The sequence below is a fragment of the Dipteris shenzhenensis genome, chromosome 30, assembly GCF_047967505.1.
Source record: "Dipteris shenzhenensis isolate YYH24624 ecotype China chromosome 30, Dip_SZ_1.0, whole genome shotgun sequence".
NCBI lineage: Eukaryota > Viridiplantae > Streptophyta > Polypodiopsida > Gleicheniales > Dipteridaceae > Dipteris > Dipteris shenzhenensis.
In genome coordinates, this window is record NC_141625.1 from 4,238,397 (window position 1) to 4,260,281 (window position 21,885).

The window sequence follows — 21,885 nt, forward strand, 5'->3', positions numbered from 1 at the left end:
GTGTCCTCCCTTTATAGATCAGTCCATAGTTAGGCGACATTAGAGGTGCTAGAGGAGAGAGGTTTTATATTTCCAGATCAGTCCGTCAAGCCCTCTAGCCCCTCTTTATATTTGCTCATGGCAGAGGCTATGAGATTTTTCCTCAGATCCCAGGCCAATATCCTTGGTTTGAGACCCCCTCTTAGATGAGATGAGGAGTTTCTAGACAATGAGCTTGCAAATGACACAACGGTTTATTTGGACGCCTCTTCTTAGACCCATCTTTTAGGACAGCTTTGGGTTTGTTTGGCCTCACAGCAGGGGCACATATAAATTTCCCATAAATCCATTGGATTTTGGATCAATGATGAGAAATCTCCTGCCTAGGTGAAACATCCCAATCTGATTTCTTCCAGCTTTTCGTTGAATCACGGGCACAGGCACTTGGTTTATCCTCCTAGCCGACCTCGTGCAAGCTTCTTTGCTGAAAATCCAGAAGGATCTGTTTTCGTAAAAGCTTTTGCTTGCTTAATCTCAACGAGCCCCAAAACTCCCTAGATGGATCTAGTATGCCACATGTCTGCAATTTAGGGTCCTTCCTTAATGCATCATTTACCCCTCTCTTGGGATACCTATTAAACCATTTGCCCCTAGGCACAATTCATGCATTTAGGTCCCTTAGCCTTAGATCCACCTAGTCTAGTGCCATGACACCCTCCCCAAGGACCTTGACCTTTATTCCTTTCTTGATCATTTACATGAAGCCCAAACAAATATAATACAAACATTGATCCTTTAAAGGAAAGTGTCAACTGACCCTTCAGAGGTCATGTTACCTCAACTTGAGCGTAACATTCCTTCCCTCTTCAAGCATCAGCGTCCTCGATGATAAAGTTTGGGAACACTCTTCGTAACTGGTATACGGATTCCCAGGTAGCTTCTGATAGAGGTAGACCATGCCATGCAACCAACACCGTGGGTATCTTCCGATTGCGCACTTGCATTGTTCCTCGGTCTAGGATTCTTGTTGGTTTGCGTCTTGCATTATCCTCTATCTCCTGAAATAAAACAACACCCTCGATTAGTGAGTCACCTGTATGCAAAAATTTCTTTAAACGAGAAACATGAAACACTGGGTGCACCTTACAACCCTGTGGCAATTCTAATTTATAGGCTACCTTGCCTATTCTTTTTAGAATTAACCACGGCCCACAATATCGAGGTGATAACTTAGCACACTCTCCTGCAGTCAAAGACTTAGAGTGCGAAGGAACTCTGAGAAAAACTTTTTCTCCTTCCTTAAATTCTCTAGCGGATCGATTTTCATCCGCATATGCCTTAGCTCTATCCATAGCTTGGCTGATGTTAGCTCTTGCAAGTGCTAGCATCTCCTGCATCTGAACCACAAAGTTCGCGGCACTAGGCACTTTCTTAGGTATTCCAACTATAGTTGGATTTGCTGGCCTATAACCATAGTTCAGCTCAAACGGACTGAACCCTGTAGAGGAATGTTTTCTATCATTGTAGGCAAACTCTAACAATGGCAACCACTTGTCCCATGTATGTTGCCTCAATGACACATATGCTCTAAGCATATCCTCTAAAATTTGGTTGATCCTTTCCGTCTGACCATCCGTTTCTGGATTATCCCCACTGCTCATTCCCAACTCAGTCCTTAGTGTCTCAAATACCGCAGTCCAAAAATGACCGGTAAATTTGACATCTCTATCTGACACTATGGATTTGGGTAACCCATGCAAACGAAATATATGTCTAATAAACAAATCCGCCACTTGCGGGCCACTAACAGACTCTCTAGTTGGAATGAAGTGAGCCATCTTGGTAAGATGATCAACCACCACAAGGATAGAATCATATTCACCTTGTGTCGTAGGCAGACCTACAATAAAGTCCATGGAAATGCTCTCCCACTTACCTAGTGGTATCTCCAAGGGTTGTAAAAGTCCGGGTGGCTTCGCCCGTTCTGCCTTACTTACTTGACACGAAAAACGTGTCACATATTCATGAATATGCCTTTTCATCTTTGGCCAAAAGAAATCTCGCTTTACGAGATCATAGGTCTTCTTGACTCCTGGATGTCCCGCACATGGGCTATCATGGCATTGTTGAATGACTCTCTGTCTGAGATCATTCTGATTAGGTACTACTACCTTGGCATTTCTTTTCAGCATGCCATCCCTTATGGCATATCTTGCATAAGTTTGGCCTTTTCTAGATGCCAGGTCATCCTTTTCCCCGGGTTTGAACACATGAGCCTTAGGCCAAAGGCTTTAGACGAACTCGTCCACCTTTTGAGTTTCTCTTATCTCGGTCATTAGAGCACTCTCTAATACCCTGAAACTCATATTATGCATAATGCGTGACAACACATCAACAACTTTATTATCCTTCCCTCTTCGGTACCGGATCGTCAAATTAAACTCCTGCATGAGTTCTACCCACCTAGCTTGGCGGCCTCTCAAGTCAGGTTGTTTACAAAAATGTTTTAGAGTATCATGATCAACATCCACATAAAACTCTGATCCATACAAATAATGTCTCCATGTTTTCAAAGCATGGACAAAAGCATACAACTCTAATTCATGAGTTGGCCAATTTCGTTGAGAGGGAGGAAGCTTCTTGCTTTCAAAGGCTATTGGCCTTCCCTCTTGGAGGAGAACTGCTCCTACCGCAATGCCACTTGCATTGGTTTCAACGAAAAACGGTTTCTGGGGATCAACTATTTTTAACACCGGTCCTGAGACCACAGCTTGTTTGATGGTGTTAAAACTTTCTTGTTGATTCTGTCCCCATATAAAAGGTACTTTATCTGAGGTCAGATCAGTCAATGGCGATACTATTTCGGAATATCCTTTGATATGCCTTCGATAAAATTGGATAAATCCCAAGAATGATCGCAAAGCGGTCAGACTCTGAGGGGTTGGCCAAGTCAGTATCGCAGCCACTTTCTTTGGACCCATTTCTACCCCCTCAAGAGTAATTATGAATCCTAAATATTCAAGTCTTACCATACACAGTATAGTTTTCCTTTTATTTGCATAAGACTGGCTTTTCTCAAAGTATTGAACACTATTCTTAAGTGTTCATAATGCTCAGTAATACTCTTACTGAATACCAGAATATTGTCAATAAAGTGTACTACAAACTTTCCGATATACGAATGTAGTAAATCGTTCATAAGCATGACGAATGTAGCTGGAGCATTCATAAGTCCAAAGGGCATTACCAAAAACTTATAATGTCCAAACTTGCTTCTAAAAGCGGCTTTATACACATCCTCGGCTCTAATACGGATCTGATGGTAGCCACACTTAAGATCTATCTTACTGAAAATTACGGCCCCATGTAATGCATCTAGCAAATCATCGATCCGAGCCATCGGATACCTGTGCTTAATAGTGATATTATTCAATGCTTTGTAATCTATACAGAGACGAAAAGTATCATCTTTCTTCTTTTTTAATATCACTGGCGAAGCAAAAGGTGAAAAACTTGGTTGAATTTGCCCCAACTTGAGGTATTCTTTCAGTTGTCTTCGCACCTCCGCCTCTTCAGTAAAACTCAACCTATAGGGAGGTCTATTTATAGGTTTTGCCCTCGGGATTAGTTCAATCTTATGCTGAACATTCCGCTCTAGAGGTAACCCATAAGGTAGCTCATCCCTAAAACAATTAGAGAACTCCTCTGTTATTTGATCAGCCAGCTTGTCCATCTCTCCATTTTGAGCAACATCAGTGCTAGTCGAAGAATCATCAATCGGCTCTACCGATGCTGTACAAAGAAACAAAAACTCTTCTTGAACTTTTTGAATTTCCATCACGGAAACCAACGGTCCTTGAGGTATATCCCTTTCACCTCGTAAGACATACAGCACATCATTCATCTTGAATTGATAAATGTGCTTTTTCCAATCTATGGCTGGATTCTTCCTAGAATGCCAAGCCTTACCTAGGGCTATGTCTGCATGAGCAAGCTTAGTCATTTCAAAATCAAGCTTCTCAGCATAGTCCTGAATTCGAAGCTCCAACTGGGTAACCCTTTGGTCCCATACTTCAGTTGAACTTCCGTCTGCCATCCTGACTGTATATGCATAGTCAGATGGGCTAGTTTTTAGTTTCAGCCTCTTTACGAGCTTGGAGTTAATTACATTGTGCGTTGACGCTGAGTCAAACAACACAATGACTTGATGATTAGCAACTTGTCCTTTCATCTTAATTAACTCCGTATCATTAAAGGCTGTATACCCCGTTGCTGCGGGCTTTGGCAGGATATTATCAGGTGCACTAGTTACTAACTTAGCAACAGACACACATAACAAAAAAGGTACTGACCTTTGAGAAGATCCTGCTGGCTGAATCTGCATCTGTTCTGCTCTGGGACTTCCCTCCATTTCCACGTCGCATTCTAAGACCATCATCTCAGCCATCCGACGATCTTTGTTTCGTGAACAATCTTTCCAATGATGAGGCTAAAGGCAACCAAAACACAAGCCTTCTCTCCTCGCTTTTTCCCTTTGCTCTGGGTTCAAAGAGGACTTCGACCAAGCCTGGGCTGCCATTGGTGTTACTTTTCTTTTCATTCCAATGGTGGTACTTGATTTAGGAGTCTCAACTGGTTTCGCCTGCTTGGCTTGACCACTAGGCTGTGAGGCACTCCCTTTGCTAATCCACTTTTTCTTAAATCCAGTTTTCTTCGGGTACCCATACTGAGTCCCAACCTGCACAAACCCACTTGGTCTATTTTCTTTTGCATCCTCATAGTTCAGGGCTATGGCAATTGCTTCATCTAGTGTGTTCACATACTTAGCCCGAACTTCCATCTTTATCCGATCATTCAATCCAAAGATAAAATCTTTTACTTGTATTGACTGAGGTAGGGGTTCATCAACCTTCATTACACTTTCTCTAAACTTATCAGTGCATTCTGCCACTGATAAATTTCTCTGACGAAGGTTTCGATACTGATCCCAAGCTCGGGATGCTTCGTCAAGAGGTAGGAAGTATTTTCTAAATTCCTTTTTAAACCCCTCCGAAGTAGTGGATGCTACTCGATCTTTCAGCTGTTTTATCCACCACCTATCCGCTGCCTCATTAAACATATGGGTGGCCTCACGGATTTTCTTCATATCATTCCTGATTTCACAAATGGCGAATGCCTCGTCCCATTTGTGTAACCAGGTGTCAATGATATCGGAACTACGGTCAGACATCTGACCATAAACTGGCCTATAATTGGCAATATTAGGCACCTTAGCCCTCCTAGGCTCGACCGTATGAACACTGGACTCCGGTTCCATCGGAGATTTACCTTTCTCCTCACGAGATGGTCTGGCAGACATACTATGCACCATTTTCCTGAGCTCAGAATGCCCTACATTTGTTTGTAACTGCTGCGCTAAAATCTAATGCAAGGCATCCTCTAACATTGCAATTCTGCCAGACAATGTATGACCCGTTGGGCGCGACACCTGCGGGGTCGGCCGGACTCCCGACTCTACGGGATCCATCCTGGAAGCTTCTTCTTCTACTTCCATTCAGGTCAATGGGGTTGTGTGTGGGGTTTTTAAAAAAAAATAAATTAATTAAATACCACTTGAAACTGTAATTACAAATCGAAAGTCCAACTTCCAACTTTACAGTTGACAGAGCATATATCACACTGTAACCAAACCCGCTTTTTCCTATACTAGGGAAACTCCTGCAATCTAAGAAACCTCAAGCCCTTAAATCCAAAGGCATAAATTTGTTCCCAATCCAACTCACACACCTCGAAACTTCTGAAATTTAACCAAATAAAATAGAGGGAATAAAGAATCGAAAGCCCCCTGGTATCTCCACGCAAACAACACACACTGAGGTATGCTATAAGCGTGATTCTGCGCAGTGTCTGCAATTGACTCCACCAAGGTACGCTTCCTGCTTCTAAGGGCCTGTTCCTGCGCAGGGCCTCGAGCTAGGCAACTGCCAGTCTCGAGTGACTACGCTTTGGTCCTCTGTCGATCAAATTTTTCCACACAGCCCCAACATTAACGATCTAAAAAAAAAAACGTGATCGTTTATCACGTCCGAAGCCAGCATCGATTATCACGTTGAAGGACCTCCATGTCACGCAAGTATCAAGAGCCAAAGTTCCCTGGCCCTAAGCTAGCTGTAAACCTGTGGGTGTCCAAAAATTGCATCACGTCTGCCTTTCGAGATACCAAGATATGAACCTGCGGTTTAGCTGTATCGTCATCCGTCACCTATTTTGTCACCAGCTTACGTGAACCGTACCCTCCTGTGACAGCTAGTGCCATGACCATCACTACGATGACGTGCGTGAAGTACAGTTGCGCCATTACCTGCGGCAACTAATTCCATGACCACTCGGTAGCCCTCATCGCGCGCTGTTCATCCACGCTACACAGACTTACGTACTGTCCATTGTCAAATGCCCAATATAACTTGTGCTCTGATACCAAATGAAACATCCCAATCTGATTTCTTCCAGGTTTTCGTTGAATCATGGGCATAGGCACTTAGTTTATCCTCCCAGCCGACCTCGTTGGTTGCAAGCTTCTTTGCTGAAAATCCAGAAGGATCTGTTTTCGTAAAAGCTTTTGCTTGCTTAATCTCAATGAGCCCCAAAACTCCCTAGATGGATCTAGTATGCCACATGTCTGCAATTTAGGGTCCATCCTTAATGCATCATTTACCCCTCTCTTGGGATATCTATTAAACCATTTGCCCCTAGGCACAATTCATGCATTTAGGTCCCTTAGCCTTAGATCCACCTAGTCTAGTGCCATGACACCCTCACCAAGGACCTTGACCTTTATTCCTTTCTTGATCATTTACATGAAGCCCAAGCAAATATAATACAAACATTGATCCTTTAAAGGAAAGTGTCAACTGACCCTTCCGAGGTCATGTTACCTCAACTTGAGCGTAACACTAGGGGTTGGATTTTGGATTTTCTTGGATCCAGAGAGTGCTTTCAATCAGATATCTGGGCTGTTAGGTTGGCATACACATTTCTTCTTTTCAGCAAGTCAGAGAATGCTCTTCTTGAGAGTGCCAAGGGGAAACATATGCTGGGTTAGGAGCTTTGGAAAGATTTCTTTCTTCAATGTGTTGGGTTTTGCACTGTCTCTTCTGGGGGTGATTGGATAGACAGCACTTGGTGGGCTTTCCTTATGCTGACATCAAGATGTCTCCTTCACCTCTTATGGTTACCATTGTCAGAGCTTGGCAAGGTTTCATGAATCCATTACGGAGGGTTTTCCCAATTTTGCAAGATGAGATTGATAGGCAGCCAATTATGTTGAATGACTCTATTCTGGATGAGATTTGCAGACCCCTTAGTGCCTCGGTATATATCCAGTGGTCCAGGTAGGAAAGAGGTCTTGCTTCTTCTTTGGGATCCTGGAAGGTTTTCAAAGATCTTCCTGAAGATCACATACTTCTGCTGACTAGTCACCTCAGAGGGAATGGTAGGAGGATTGCTTAGATAGATGTAGCTACCCCTCTGGTGTGGACCTCTACCAGAGTGTTGGGTACTTTTTCAGGCACAGGTGTCCCTCTTCAGGCCATAAGTCTCTTGTGGAACAGTGGAGAGGACACTTTGCTCTTGAGTGTGCAATCTATTGAAGGCACGTGACCGAAAAGTATGCGCTGAAAGAAGCTTACCCGACTTGGCACAATCCCTGACATCCAGTTTGTGTTAAAAGGGGATCTGTTGATCCCTCTTGTCATTGGTGCTCTTCTGTTGCTGAGTCTGCTCAGCATTGCCTTTGGGAGTTCAGATAGGCCAGGATCATTTGGATTGGGGTTCCAGATCCACTGCACAGTTTTTCCTCCTTCCCTTTATTCATTACTTGGGTTCCGTGGCACGGCTCTCACTTATTGGGCCTCATATATTTATGAGGACCAGGAGTCCTCTTGGGCTATCTTGGTGCAGTCCCAGGCTGTGCAGTTTTGTAGATCTCAGGCTCTCCCTTCTTCTCAGTATAGGCCTGCACTTGCTGTAGTGGGCACTCTTTGGGAGATTGTGGCGAGCATCACTGCTTGGCACGTTTGGAGATCTAGATGTACAGAGGCTATTGATGGCACCCAGGTCTACCTGACTCATACCCTGGCTGTATATGGGTAAATACTGTACACACTCTCATGGATATTTGGTCTACAGTGCAGGGTTCTTCAGGTCAGCTTCGACCAAGAGGACTATTTTTCTTAGAGAGTGGAGAGGCTTTCCTTTCTTTTATAGTCTTGACTTGGCATTTTCAGCCACAGTCCTGGTTTTTTATCCTTTCATTTTTAAAGATGCTGTGAGTGGTATCACCACTGGATTTTTGATGTATTCCTGCCTCAAGTCACTTCTCTTGGCTATTTCTTATACTTAACAGAAGTTTATTTTCCAGGAAAAAGAATAGAAATAGGTGAGGTAGTGAGTAATACGTTGGTCAGACGTGGTGGGTGAGAAATCAGTGAGAGACAAGTCAGTGAGAGACTGTGAAGGATGAGTGTGGGTTGGCACAGGAGAAAGTGGTTGACAGGGGTTAAGTGACAAGGAAAAAATGGGTTAGGGCGGGGAGGGCACAGCAGTGGTGGGAGTTTCTTTACGTATTTTTTCAGCATGGATCGTGAAGTTTTCTCTTGCTTACAAAGCTCACGGGTTTGAAACAGGAAATCAGCAGGTGCTCCAGCTCTTGTCACGTTTCTGAGCAAGCTTCACCAGCATTTAGTGCTAGAGTGGCATCTGAGATGCAAGGAGAAGTTAAACTCGATGCAAAGGAGGTCTCACATTTTTCCAGCAGAATTTCATTATCCTCTGTTGAAGACTTTGCTATCAAGACTGCAGAAGATGGCGTTCAAACCTTGGTGAGTACATTAAAAAAATTTCAATAACTAAGCCTATTGGTAACATTCAGAAATTTGGGGTTAATTAATGGGTACAGTAACAGTTTTTCTATGGTAGTGTGATTAAAGCATTCATGCTAGGTCACTGTAAGATTAGTTGCATTTTATAAAACTGCATTCAGCCTTTCTGTACAGGGAGATATAGATGCAAGATGCATGATGCCACTAGGGAAGGAGCTTTCTTTGGAGGAGACACCACTCTTTGTGTGTGAGAAACAGATCAACAATCAGGTAGCTTTCATACAGTTTCACAATCTTGGAGTCCTGATATCAAGTCACACTGCTGTAATCACTGTTTATTTTTTGGGGATAAAGGCCATGCCATTGAATGTACTATCTTTCCTATTCCAAATAACCATTTTATGCTCCTTGGACTTCAGTCATTCTATTGAGACATCTATTTCTAGGTTTCTGAACGTTTTCTATTTAGGATGTGGAACAGAGCCAATATCATATAGCATTCACCAAATTTGTTTCTAGTAAGACGGTTTTCCTCCAAAAGTCTTTCTCTATATTCCTATAGATGCTATGCACTTGGATTGAATTGTTTATTGTTACTTTTGACGTTGTAAGTAGTTACATGAAAGACATTTTGAGTTCTGTGTAAAGGGGTTTTGGTTTTGTGGGGATACATTACCAACTCCTTAAAAAAATCTAGAGCAAATAAAAAGAAAGATTATCCTCTATTGTTTTTATGAATCTGTCAGGATGGTAGAAATTTTAGACCTCTTCCTGTCTAAAGATTCATAATTGCATGCAAGTTTCTCCAAGAATTGAATTGTTGTAAAGCCAGTGCCACTTTCTAGATGAAGGATACGAAGAAACTGGGCTTTCCATCCTATGAAGAGGCTGACTTGAATATTATTGTGAAAGCAAATTGGGGTCAATCTTATACATGAACTGTGTTCCATTGTCAAGGACGTCATAGTAAATGCCTTTTCAATTCTTGCCACATGTAATGAGTTCTGATTTACAAGTTTCATGGCAATGAAAACTTAGGTTCTGTCTCCGAAGCAAAAAGCAGCAGCTTGTATCCAATACTTTTGGCGGATGCATGTGGAAAAAAGGTCCAAGAGCTTGGAAGAGAAAAAACGCCTGGAGGCAGTGAAGTTTATTTCTGAGATGCCTGTCGGGCAAGACCATATCCTGCAAATGGCTATCACGGTAAAATATCTCAGCTTGAATTAGAGAACATTTTTTATGTGACATTAAAAAAAAAACAATGTCGAGATTCTGAAGTGAAGGTCCGCTTGCTACCTCGTTGAAGGAATCTCATCAGCTTAGGGAGAATACTCTTATGCCTCATTTGCAGCAAACCAGATAACAATGGCTCTGCTTTACTTTTTAACTGTTTTCTCAGGCAATGAGGGGTGGGCATTTGGTAAGCTGGTACACTTCCCTACATAGGGCAGCCAAAGTGATTCAACATGCCTGGCATAAGTTTTTGAGAAAGAAAGAGAGAATGCTTGCTCCTCAAACACTACCCAACGATTCAAAGGTCCGTTGACAGTTCAACCTTCGATTACTATAAAATTAAGCCCTTGTCCCTTCCCTATCCATCCCCCATCAAAACAATTTATTTTTATCAAGTGGATGCAAGTACCTGAAACAAGTCATAGTTCCAAGGATGTGCAGTTTCAAGCTTAGTATGAATCAGTTTTGTTGGTTTCACTTCTTTTTTGGATAGGACATATACCCAACATATAATTTGTTGTTTTGCAGGAATTCTATAACTTGATTGTGTGGAGACATGTGAGCAAAGATCTAGCACCTCCAAAATATGGTAAGCATAAGATGAAATCAGGATATGCTGAGATGAATTACTTTAACAGTAGAAGTCACCCAAAAGGATCACGAAGGAACAAAAAACGGGCTGCTGTTCCTCCCCGACCTGTGCTGCTCCCCTCCCTCACCTCAGCCGTATGGCCCCCCCTCTCCTCTCGACTCAGATCCTCCCCTCCACCAGCCCTCTCCTATCCCTCCCGTACCCCCTCAGCCCTGCTGCCCTCCTCTCTCCTCTCCGCCTACCCCCTACTCTCCGCCCTCACTCCCTAGCCCCTCCGCCTACCCCCGACCCTCTCTGCCTAGCCCGTAGCCTCTCCGCCTTCACCCCCTAGCCCTCCCTCTCTCTCCGCCTACCCTCTACACCCCCTCTACTCTCCGCCCTCACTCTCTAGACCCTCCGCCTATCCCCTACCCTCTCCGCTTAGCCTCTCCACCCTCACTCCCTAGCCCTCCCTCCATCTCCGCCTACCCTCTACACCCCCGCCCTTCCCTCCTAACTCCCTCTTCCTCTCTCGGCTGCCTCCTCCTCTCACTTCGCCCCCTGCTGCCCCCTCCTGGCCTTTTCCCTCCTTCCTAGCCTCTCTCCCCCCCTCAGCCTCCTTTATCCCCCTGTCTTGGTCGGACGGAGCTTTTATGTGTTCGAGTCGGCCTTCACACCTTGATTGACGATGGCTCAGTCTTCAGCCAATCCTCGCCCCGCTTCCACCGGCATGAAAACCATCACTTTTTCAAAAGACGAGTTGCAGTAGCTCAGAATGTTGGAATATGAAGCCAAAGTAAGTAAAAAATGAGTGTACATGAGAAAAGACTCCCCTAAATACCAGTCCCATGAGCTGCTGCTCCTCCCCGCTCCCTTGCTGCCCCCTTTCCTTCAGCCCCTCCCTCAGCCCCCTCCCCCTCCCTCGCCCTCAGCCCCTCCCCCTCCCTCAGCCTCTCCCTTCCTCCCCCTCCTCTCCCTCTCAGCCCGCCCCCTCCCCTCTCAGCCCGCTTCCTCCCCTCCTCTCCCTCTCAGCCCGCCCCCTCTCCTCTCAGCCCGCTTCCTCCCCTCCTCTCCCTCTCAGCCCGCCACCTCCCCTCTCAGCCCGCTCCACCTTCCTTGCTCCCCCGCTCCCTCTACCCCGCTCCCCTCACCCCCGCCTCTACCCTTCCCCCCGCCTCTACACCCCTCTCCTCTACCAGCTCCCTACCCCCGCCTCTCCCCCCTGCCTCTACCTCCCTCTCCTCTACCCCCTTCTGTCCTCTCCCGATCAGCTACCCCCTCCACTCTTAGCCCGCTCCCCCTTCCTTGCTCCCTCGCTTCCTCCCCCCACTCCTACCTCAGCTCTCCCTCTTCCCCGCTCCCTACCCCCCGCATTCTTTTTTCCTTCTTCTTGTCTCCACCGTCTTTCTTCTCCCGCAGCGTTTTTTGGAGCGGACGGAGCCTCAAAAGTGTCCGAGTCGGCCTCCTCACCTCGATTGGTGATGGTTATTCCGTCAGCCAATCCTACTCCACCTCCACCGGCCGCAAAAACTATTACTTTTTCTAAAGACGAGTTGCAGCAGCTCAAGAAGGACGTAGAGTTTCAATGCTCTACCATGTTGCTCGCACGCATCTTCGGGTCTCACCCTTCGAGATCCCAAGCCAGAGACTGGATGCTTGCGGCTCTCCCCCCAGACCTCACTCCACAATTGTTAGATGTTCGTCTTCTGGGACGAGGTTTTTTCCAGGTTGTTTTTGTCACTCCAAAGGCTGCGAGCACAGTGCTCAAAGCTGAGTTTTTACACCTGGGACACAATAAGATCTTATTTGACGCCTTTGATATTGGTTTCGACCCAATGGAGGCAGATTAGGAAATCTTTTCGCTCTTCATCAGATTTCCCGGGCTTCCCAAGGTCATTGTTTCCTGTTGACAGGGCTTCTTCGTCAGGTGGCAGGGTTCTTTCCTCTGTTGATTTTCTGCCACTTGGTTCCTTTCCTCGCTCCTCAAGTAGGAGGTCTTCCCCTGTTGAGGGGTTTGTTTTTGCCACTAGGTCGGGTAAGGTGTTCCACTCTACATTCTCCCATCGATGAGGATTATTAGCTGGAACATACAGGGCCTAAGTGGTGTCCCACATCGCAGCCGCCGACAGCTGATTCGGGATCAGCTTCATCTAGGTGTTACTGGGGGTTCCATTGATATCTTATTTATTCAGGAGCACAAGCTGGATTCTAGAGATTGTGCCAAGTCAGGCAAGTTTCTTTTTGGCCATACATTTTGGTCCCCTGCCTTGGGCACTAGGCAGGGCATTGCTATTTCAGATTTGCAGTCTGTTCTCCCCTTAGTTGTTGGACACGGAGTCATTATTCCCTCTAGGGCTCAGTGGATTATTCTCTTGATTGGAGGGCGTAAGGTTGGTTTCCTTAACGTGTATGCCTCCAACATTAGAGGGGAACGCGTCATTATGTGGAAGAATTTGCTCTCTTGGGCCTTCAGATGCTTGGATTCAAGAGCGCCTTGCTGTAGCAAGGGCTCATCAGTAGATATTGCTTGATCAGAGAGCAGAGCATGCCTTTCATGCACGGGAGTCCTTCTGGATTCAGATGGGTGGCAGAGTCAGTAAACACTTTTTCTCTACTCTTGGCCCTAGAAATAGTAGAGAGAGTGTATCCCAGCTTATTGACTCACATGGGATTTTACAGACAGATCCAGATGATGTCATGCGCATAGCTTCAGATTTTTATGCCGCCCTTCTTACTGCAGATCCTGACACGGGATAGAGAGGATGGTAGACAGGTTATTTGGTAGTGCATCCCCTTGGTGGTGAAACCGGATATGCATGTTTTGCTTGATGCACCTTTCACCAACACAGAGTTCAGGACTGCACTTTCAGCCCTTCACAAGGGCACGTGCCAGGTTCGGATGGCCTCACCGCTTCTTTTTTCATTGCATTTTGGGATATGATTGGAGACTACATTACATCAGCCCTGCAGGACATTTGGGAATCTAGCGAGATGCCCGGGACGCTCACAGAGGGTCTCATCCACCTTATCCCGAAAGGAGGTTGCAGAAATTTAGTGTCCCAGTGGAGGCCTATCACACTTTTGGGGACGTGTTACAAGATTTTGGCCAAGGAAATCAGCCTCCGATTGCAGCCCCTTCTCCTTCTGAATTTGGGTCGTGCTTCAGCAAGGTCCCTGCCTTCAGGCTCCCACACCTGTGAGCCTCCTACTTGATCTTATTTATGACACTCAGACGGGATTTGTGCATGGTAGAAGTATTTTTTATAACATTTTCTCTTTTTGGGAAGGTTCAGAGTGGGCCATGCAGAAGAGCGGCCAGAGTCTAGTCATTCTACTCTTGGATCTTGAGAAAGCTTATGACAGAGTAAATTGGGGTTTTTTGGAGGGCACCCTTCTATGTTTTGGCTTTACTGATGCTTGGATTAGAGGCGTCTTCTCTTTGTACAGATCAGCCCACAGCCAAGTACTTATTGGTGGGATAAGGGGTGAGAGATTTCAGATTTCCAGATCAGTCCGTCAGGGATGCCCCCTTGCTTCTTTTCTTTTTTTGTTTGTGGCTGAAGCTATGAATATCTATGTTAGATCTCAAGCTGACATCTTTAGGCTGAGACTTCTCATCAGAAGGGAAGAGGAGCTACTTGACAGTGAGTTGGTAGATGTTACAGCAGTTTACTTGGATGCCACACCACAGACGCTCACTTCTTTTAGGACAGCATTGGATTTATTTTGCTTGGTGGCAGAGGCGCAGATAAATCAGCATAAATCCAATGGCTTTTGGATCAGTGATGAGGACACTCCAGTTTGGGGACTTGACATAGGATTCACTTGGGTTCAGAGGGGTGTGCCTGTCAGGTATTTGGGCTGCCAGGTCTGCTTGGATATTTCTTCCATGCAGCAGTTTGCTCCCGTGTTGGAGAGCATCAGGAGGAAGCTCCTTTTTTGGAGCTTAGCCATGCTGGATCTTGCCTCTAGAGTGGTGGTGGTCAACCAGGTCCTCTTGGTCACGTCCTGGTTTGTTTGTTCATGCTGGTGCCGTTCTAGGGACTGCATCACTGAGCTTAGGAGACCGATCAGAAATTTTCTTTGGAGTGGGCTTGATGGCATAGCAGATGCATTAGCCATGGTGGCTTAGGAGACCCTCATCCTCCCTACACAGGAAGGGGGTCTCAATATTATTAATCCAGATTTACAGTGCAGAGTTTTACACTGCAAGATGGTGGTGCGGGCACTTATGCTAGGGTAGGAGTTGTGGAAGGCATTTCTTATTAGCAGCATACAGACGTGCACACCTTCAGGAGGAGACTGGATGAGGAGTATTAGGTGGATTTTCACCACAGCATACCTCAGATCACCTTCGTCCCCTCTCATGGTTGCCATACTGAAAGCATGGGCCAGTTTCAAGAGCACTCTTCGGAGGATTCCTCCTTAATCTCATGAAGAGATTGATACGCAACCGATCATGTGGAATGACAGTATTTTGGATGATCATGGCAAACCACTTGGTGCCTCACTCTACATGCAGTGGTCCAGGTGGGAGAGGGGACCCGCATCATCTTTGGGGTCATGGAAAGCTTTCCGTAGGCTTCCAAAGGAGACTAAATCTCAGTTGACAGGACATCTCAAAGGGAACGCAGGGAGGATCTTGCAGATTGAGGCAGCCCTTCCAACGGATTGGGTAGACACATTTGATATGTCACTCACTTGCTCGATTTGGGCTGGTACTTTTACGAGAGGCAGTGTTCCTCTTCAGGTTTTGGCCTTTCAAGATGCACATGAGGATGCTTTAGTTTTTAGTATACATGATGGTGGCAAATTGCTCAGGTCCATAGACGACATCTTGCTTGAGTCTGCTTTTCAGCCTATCAGGGTTGTAGGGCTTTTGGTGTAGGGATCAGATTTAAAGTGATTTCTCGACCCAGACCCCTGGCTACTCTCCACCGGATCTTGGAGGCTTTGGCTCTACGGGGGAGTTCCCATTAGGTATTTGCAGTGGGACCTTGGAGAGTGGGAGTGGATTGATGCAGGGCATCGAGAGAAGAGCATCCCCTTCTTTTGCTACACGGTTAGTAATGCCAGGAGATTCGTCAGTAATGCCAGGAGATTCCAGCTTAGTAGTAAAGGTTGGAGACCTTCCAGAGTTTCTCATTGGGAGACATTTGATATCACTGCAGATTTGCAGAGGTGCTTCTGGAAGAGACTCTGGAAATCCCACAGGAATAGAAAGATCACTCTCTTCTTTTGGCTTTCTATCCATGGTGGAATTGCAGTGAACCTTTGGAGATCGAGGTTCGGAGCCGATCCTACTCCCCTCGTTGCCACTCTGCTTTGGAGACTATTTAGCATTGCTTATGGAATTGCAGACAGACGAGGAGGATTTGGATGGGGGTAGCCAGGATTTTCAGTCACTTTGCTCACTCCCCATTCTTTATGCCATGGGGCTCAGTGGCTTGGCTTTCTCTTACAGGGCCTCGGGTATTCTATGAGAGACTTGACTCTTTCGGGCCATTTCGATTCGACGTTATCAGGTTGAGTCCTGTTCGTTGGATTTGATACCACACCTTCCTTTTGTAGTTGTACAGGCCTCTGTAAATACCTCTTGGGAGATTCTAGCGAGCATAGCAGCCTGGCATATCTGGAGAGCTAGATGCACAGAGGCATTGGAGGGAACTCAGGTTCATCCCTCGCACACATTGACTAGTATCTGGACAGAGACCGTACATACCTTGATGGCCATATGGATGAGTATGCAGGGAGACTCCCGCACAGCCTCAGCTAGGAGGGCTTCTTTCTTTAGGGAATGGAAGGATTCTCCTTTCTTCTCTGAGACTCCTACAGGGTTGAGGTGGCACTTTCAGCCTCAGCCTTGGTTGTTTTTCGCCTCACTTTGAGGAGGTTTATTTATCCTCATGATTGCATGATGTGTTCTGCTTAGAGCTTGCTCTCGTGGGTTTTTTCTCTTACTTAATAGAAGTCTATTTCTTGAGAAAAAAAAAAAAAAAGAGTATACTAGGTGTTTAGAGGGTGTTTTATAGTCTAGTGAGTCCTATGGATGCCACGTGTCATATTGGGAGTTATCCCATATGCATAGGTGTTCATATGTGTGTGTGTGCTCTTATATAAGAGCTGTACTTGTAAGTATCAAGCTACAAGCTCTTTGGTCTACATGTGAGTACTCACTTTTGCTCATTGCTCGTCATTTCATTTTTATTTCATTATGTCTCCCTTTGAGTATCAATTTTTTTCTCCCTAGCCTAGCCTCTCTCTCTCCCTCTCTCTACCATGTTCCTTCACAGAGAAGATACAGGGCAAGAGAGCTCCACATTGCTCTTTGCTCGCATCCAGGGGTCCCACCCTTCCAGGTTACAGGCCAGGGTTTGGATGCTCGCCGCTTTACCTGGAGACCTCGCAAGGCATCTCATAGATGTTCGTCTGCTTGGTCGAGGTATCTTTCAAATTGTTTTTGATTCCCTGGTTGCAGCAGGTACAGTGCTTCAGGCCAGTCCTTTGGCACTAAGCTTCAAGAGGATTTTCTTGACACCTTTCTTCTTGGGCTTTGACCCTGTGGAGGAGGATGGCCGAACGTTTTCACTCTTCCTCAAATTCCCCGGCCTCCTCAAGTGTACAATCGACTCTTATCTTCCATTGGAGCCGCTTTCGGGATGGTCACCGAGATTCCCCCCCTTCTTGGGATGCCTTCTTCGGCACCAGAGGCAATTAGATCGGACCGGGTACCACGTGTTAGGGTCGTTGTCTTTGACCCTAACCTTACAAATGACTCATTATGCTCGAGTGTCCAGATGGCTCATTCTTCAAGCAGAGAGTCGAGATCACTGGAAGATAGGATCAGTGTAGGATCTGTAGGACCTTGGGCATTTTGCCAGAGATTGCCCAAGGAAGAGAAAAAAGAAAAGGCTTAAAAGGTCCACGGGTGTTGCACCTCATAGCACCTTGGCTGGACCTACTTCACGATCTACTGCACGTCCTAGCACTTCTCGTGCTGCTGGACCTTCCACTTCTTGTCCAGGTTCGTTAGCTTCTCATCCTAGACCTTCTTCTTCTGCACGAACAAGATCATCAGCACGTCCTATTCTAGTCGTCCCCCATTGGGTGCCAGTCAGTGTTGCTGAGTCTTCCTGTCCTAGTTTCTTGTGCGGATGAGGTTGCTCCTGTCCCTTCAGTTGCTCCTGTGAAGGAGCTTCCATCTTTGGAGCAGCTCATTGCCGACACTCATGCCATAATCCATGCTAGCGGGGGGGCTGTAGGGAGTAATTGCGCAAAGGGGGGGGGGGGGGGGGGCTGTACGGAGTGATTGTGCCGAAAGGGAGGGGGGCTGTAGGTAGTGATTGCACAGAGGGGGGGGCTGTAGGGAGTGATGACGGAGAGGGGGGGTGGCTGTAGGAGTGATGGTGGAGATAGGGGGCTGTAGGAGTTAGGGCGTAGAGAGGGGGGTCTGTAGGGAGTTACGACGCAGGGGGTGTTATAGGGAGTGATAGCGCAGAGAAGGGGGGCTGTAGGGAGTAATGGCGCAGGGAAGGTGGGGTCTGTAGGAGTGATTACGCAGAGAGGGGGGCTGTAGAGAGGAGGAGGGGGAGGGGAGGGCTGTAGGCGGTGAGAGTAGGAGGTGAGGGGGAGTTGGAGGAGAGGAAAGAGGGGGCTGCAGCTGTAGGCGTGGTAAAGGAGAGTTCATTGGCAGTGAGAGAGGTAGAATAGTGATGAACAAGAGGGAAAAACAGCCACTAGCAGCCTAAAAGCAAGGGGCTGCTAAAAATAGCGGGTGCCAAGGTCGGGGAAGAGCGGAGAGAGAGTGATGATTGTAGAGAGAGGTGATGGGGTGGGGAAGGAGAGATGTGATGGGGTGGAGAGAGAGAGAGCATGTGGAAGAGAGAGGTGATGGATAGAGAGAGTCAAGGGAGGCGCGTCTCACCACCGAAGCTAGAGGACGTGAATTTACCTCTTGCGTCCACCACCAAGCCTAGAGGACAGCGAACCTCCTTGTCCTTCCTTCACCGAAGCGAGAGGACACCGAGCCTCTGTTGGAATGGTCACCTCCCCATCTGTAAGCCCCCATATGAGGAGAGCGTGGGGGAGGGTGACCTAGGGCAGAAGATGCCCAGAGAAGAGAGAGGGAGGGGGCTGCCACATGGGCGGCACCTCACAGCCAATAGAGGAGGATCCCTGAAGGAACAGTACAGGACAGCAGCGTCTCTAAGTACGGGTGATGACGCGTGGCTGTACGGGACTGTGCAGATCCTTGGAGGCATGATGACGTCAGCAGGGTGCGCCGCCCTGTACGGCTGCAGTACGGCTGCATGGCGGGGGTCTGTGGGCAGGTATGAAGCCTGCAAGAGCGTCTCCAGCAGCAACAAAAGGGCAGCCTAGCAGCAGCCCAAAAGGGCCGGCTAGGGCCCTTATATAGGGTCTGAAGAAAAGCCCCAACCAGGTCGGTTTTACAGACTAGGGCGGGGGCAGACTTGTCGGCCCAAACAGACCAGCCAGTCGGCCCATTTAGGGCTGGCTGGTCGGTTGGTTCAAGGGGGTCTTGAGCCCTATAAAAGGAGAGGCCCTGGGCCTCATTTCATATCCAGCAGAGCAACTTTGGGAGGAAGTGAAGGAGAGAGGTGTTGCTGCAGAGTTAGCTCCAGGAAGAGGCTGAACCTAGACTGTCTTCTAGGGCAGAAGGTTGCTGAGATCAACATCACTTGGAGCAGCCCTCAGGACAGCAGACAGGAGAAGCAGAGGGGGAGCCTTAGGCCTACATTCATGAGGACAAGGTGACCTAGGAGAAGCTGCAGACTGAGCTAGAGTGGCAGCCCACCTAGGCTGGCTTCCGGACAGCAAGCTGGAAGGGATCTAGACAGAGAGTCTACATATGCTCGAGGTGGAGCATGCGGGCTCAGAGATCTAGAAGTGCCAGGCTTGTAGTAGAAGGACCTTTTGGTATTGTATCCTGTCCTAGTTTCTGGACGGACGGAAATATAAAGTGTTGCTTCTATATTTGTCTCTGAGCATTGTCTATTTATTGGCTTGCACGTCTATGCACATAAGTTAAGAAGTTTGCGATTCCGCACCCCACACCACACCGTGTGAGCTCCTAGGCAATACTATCAGTCTTCCGCTGTGCGTACCCTCTGTTGGGTCATTTCTAACAGCCTCCTTGTTCACCTACCACCGAGCCTCCTTGTTCACTCCACAACCGGAGCTAAAGGACACCGAGCCTCCTTGTTCACACCACCACCCAAGCTAGAGGACACCAAGCCTCCTTGTTCACCCATCACCGAAGCTAAAGGACACCGAGCCTCCTTGTTCACTCCACCACCGAAGCTAGAGGACAGCGAGTCGCCTGGTTCACTCCACCATCGAAGCTAAAGGACATGGTTGTTGGAGATTCCTTCACAAGGAATCTAAATTCCATTAGGGGTTGCTTTTGTGTGAATTAGCTCTTCAAGTGGTCGGCTGGGATGCTAGAAGATGATTGGACCATCCAAGCATATGGAGACTAGCCTATGCATGGTGAAAGCGTGTTTGGTCTTTGGTTGACAGCAAGCAGATTTTCAAGGTTCATGTGTGTTCGAGGGCGGCAACTGAAGCCTCTCTCAAGCTGATCAGTATACGAACTATGGAGGCAATTAGATCTGTCTTTTTGTCGAGGCCATCGAGCCTGTAGGAGTCGCGGCTAGTAGTTGCTCATAGTTCTAGGTATAGGGGTCATTTGCAGGTCTTGTAATAGCCAACAAACCCCGTAAGGTTGAGGCTCATTTTGTCAACAACAATGAGTCGATTCGTTTTCATTGCTGCATTATTGTGTGTTTTCTCTATCACACGTGTTGAACTTCTTTGATGCTTTGAGAGCCAATAAGCGTGTCCTTTTCACCGTGAGAGAGAAGGTCGGTCTCCACTACACTAGGAGAGAGAAGGTTTCCCTTAAAAAAAAAAAAAAGGAGAGTGAAGCTTGTTGCCCCAGGAGAGAGAAGATTTTTTTGCACCATGAGGAGAGAGAAGGTTGTTTTGCTCCACGAGGAGAGAGAAGGTCCTTCTGCACGAGGAGAGAGAACGGCCTTCTGCATCAGGAGTGAGAAGATCTTTTGCACCATCAGGAGAGAGAAGGGTCCTATGCACATGAGAGAGAAGGTGGTTGTGCACATGGTTGTGCACTAGGAGAGAAAAAGAAGGTGATTGTGCATAGCAGAGAGAAAGAAGGTGGTTGTGCAGGAGAGAGAAGATGATTGTGTCCTTCAGATTCTCAAAGGCCAGTTGTTGAGGCGCGGACCAGGTGAAGGACTGTTCCTGGCGAAGGAGTTCCAAGTGAAGACAGGTTGTGAACACAAGCGAGCAAGAGTGCACACACAAGAAAGCTCCAATAGAAATGTTCAAATGAAACAATACAAGTACTTGGTATATATAGTACCCAAGTACTATTGGTCAACCATAGGGTTGACTTTATGCCTACAATACCATATCTTTGTAATCTCTTACAAATTCCTCCTCAAAGATATGGCTGAAAGTACCTTGGAAACGTCTCAGGAATACCCTGTAGTACCTAAAGTACGGATGCGTTAATTTTACGAGCCAAAACCTATGAGCAGGTTTATTCGAGCGTGTTTTTCAAGAGATTTAAAAAATTGTATTTCTTTAGGAAACATGGTTTTTGCACTTTTATTTTTACTAGAACTAGATCCCTTTATCATAAAAATATACAAACTAGTCACTCATTCATTTTTACATAACATAAATTTTCTTATTCATAGAATCCCTTTGTACCCCTGTTATTACCTAAAAGAAGCGTTGGAAAATAATTCCTTTAAGAAACATCCCTCATAATCACTCTCAATGTAATAATATTATACATATATAATTACTTATTAAACACATTCAAATCATATGATAGTATCTTTCTAATGTTTTTATAGCATAAATAACAAGATATTTATGGACATGTTTCTAAAGAAGTTTAAATTACTATAAATAAGTATGAACTTGGGCTTATATATTACTCTCATAAAATACTTGTAATATTTAATATACCATATATGCAAGATTTTCCAAAATATAACCCCATATGTGTTCAAATGGGGTTTTCCAATCAATTTGAGTGGTTGAATGACTATATTTGGACATTGGATGTGAAAGTTATGTCACTTTAAAAAATGTTGTCCAAGGTAGTTTCGCCAGCGAAACTACCTTTGAAGACCTACTTCAAAGGGGTTTCGCTGGCGAAACTACGTT

At 46.3% G+C, this 21,885-nt stretch overlaps 1 protein-coding gene across 1 annotated transcript in view; it reads left to right on the forward strand.

Annotated features, from left to right (window-relative positions):
- Positions 1–21,885, forward strand: part of LOC147881626 (uncharacterized) — a 160,092-nt gene that overhangs the window by 40,423 nt on the left and 97,784 nt on the right. The window contains exons 2-6 of the mRNA XM_087401222.1: positions 8,664–8,858; positions 9,033–9,128; positions 9,897–10,061; positions 10,258–10,395; positions 10,620–10,680. Coding sequence (XP_087257348.1) covers positions 8,664–8,858; positions 9,033–9,128; positions 9,897–10,061; positions 10,258–10,395; positions 10,620–10,680 — 655 coding nt within the window. The remainder of the gene's footprint in view (positions 1–8,663; positions 8,859–9,032; positions 9,129–9,896; positions 10,062–10,257; positions 10,396–10,619; positions 10,681–21,885) is intronic.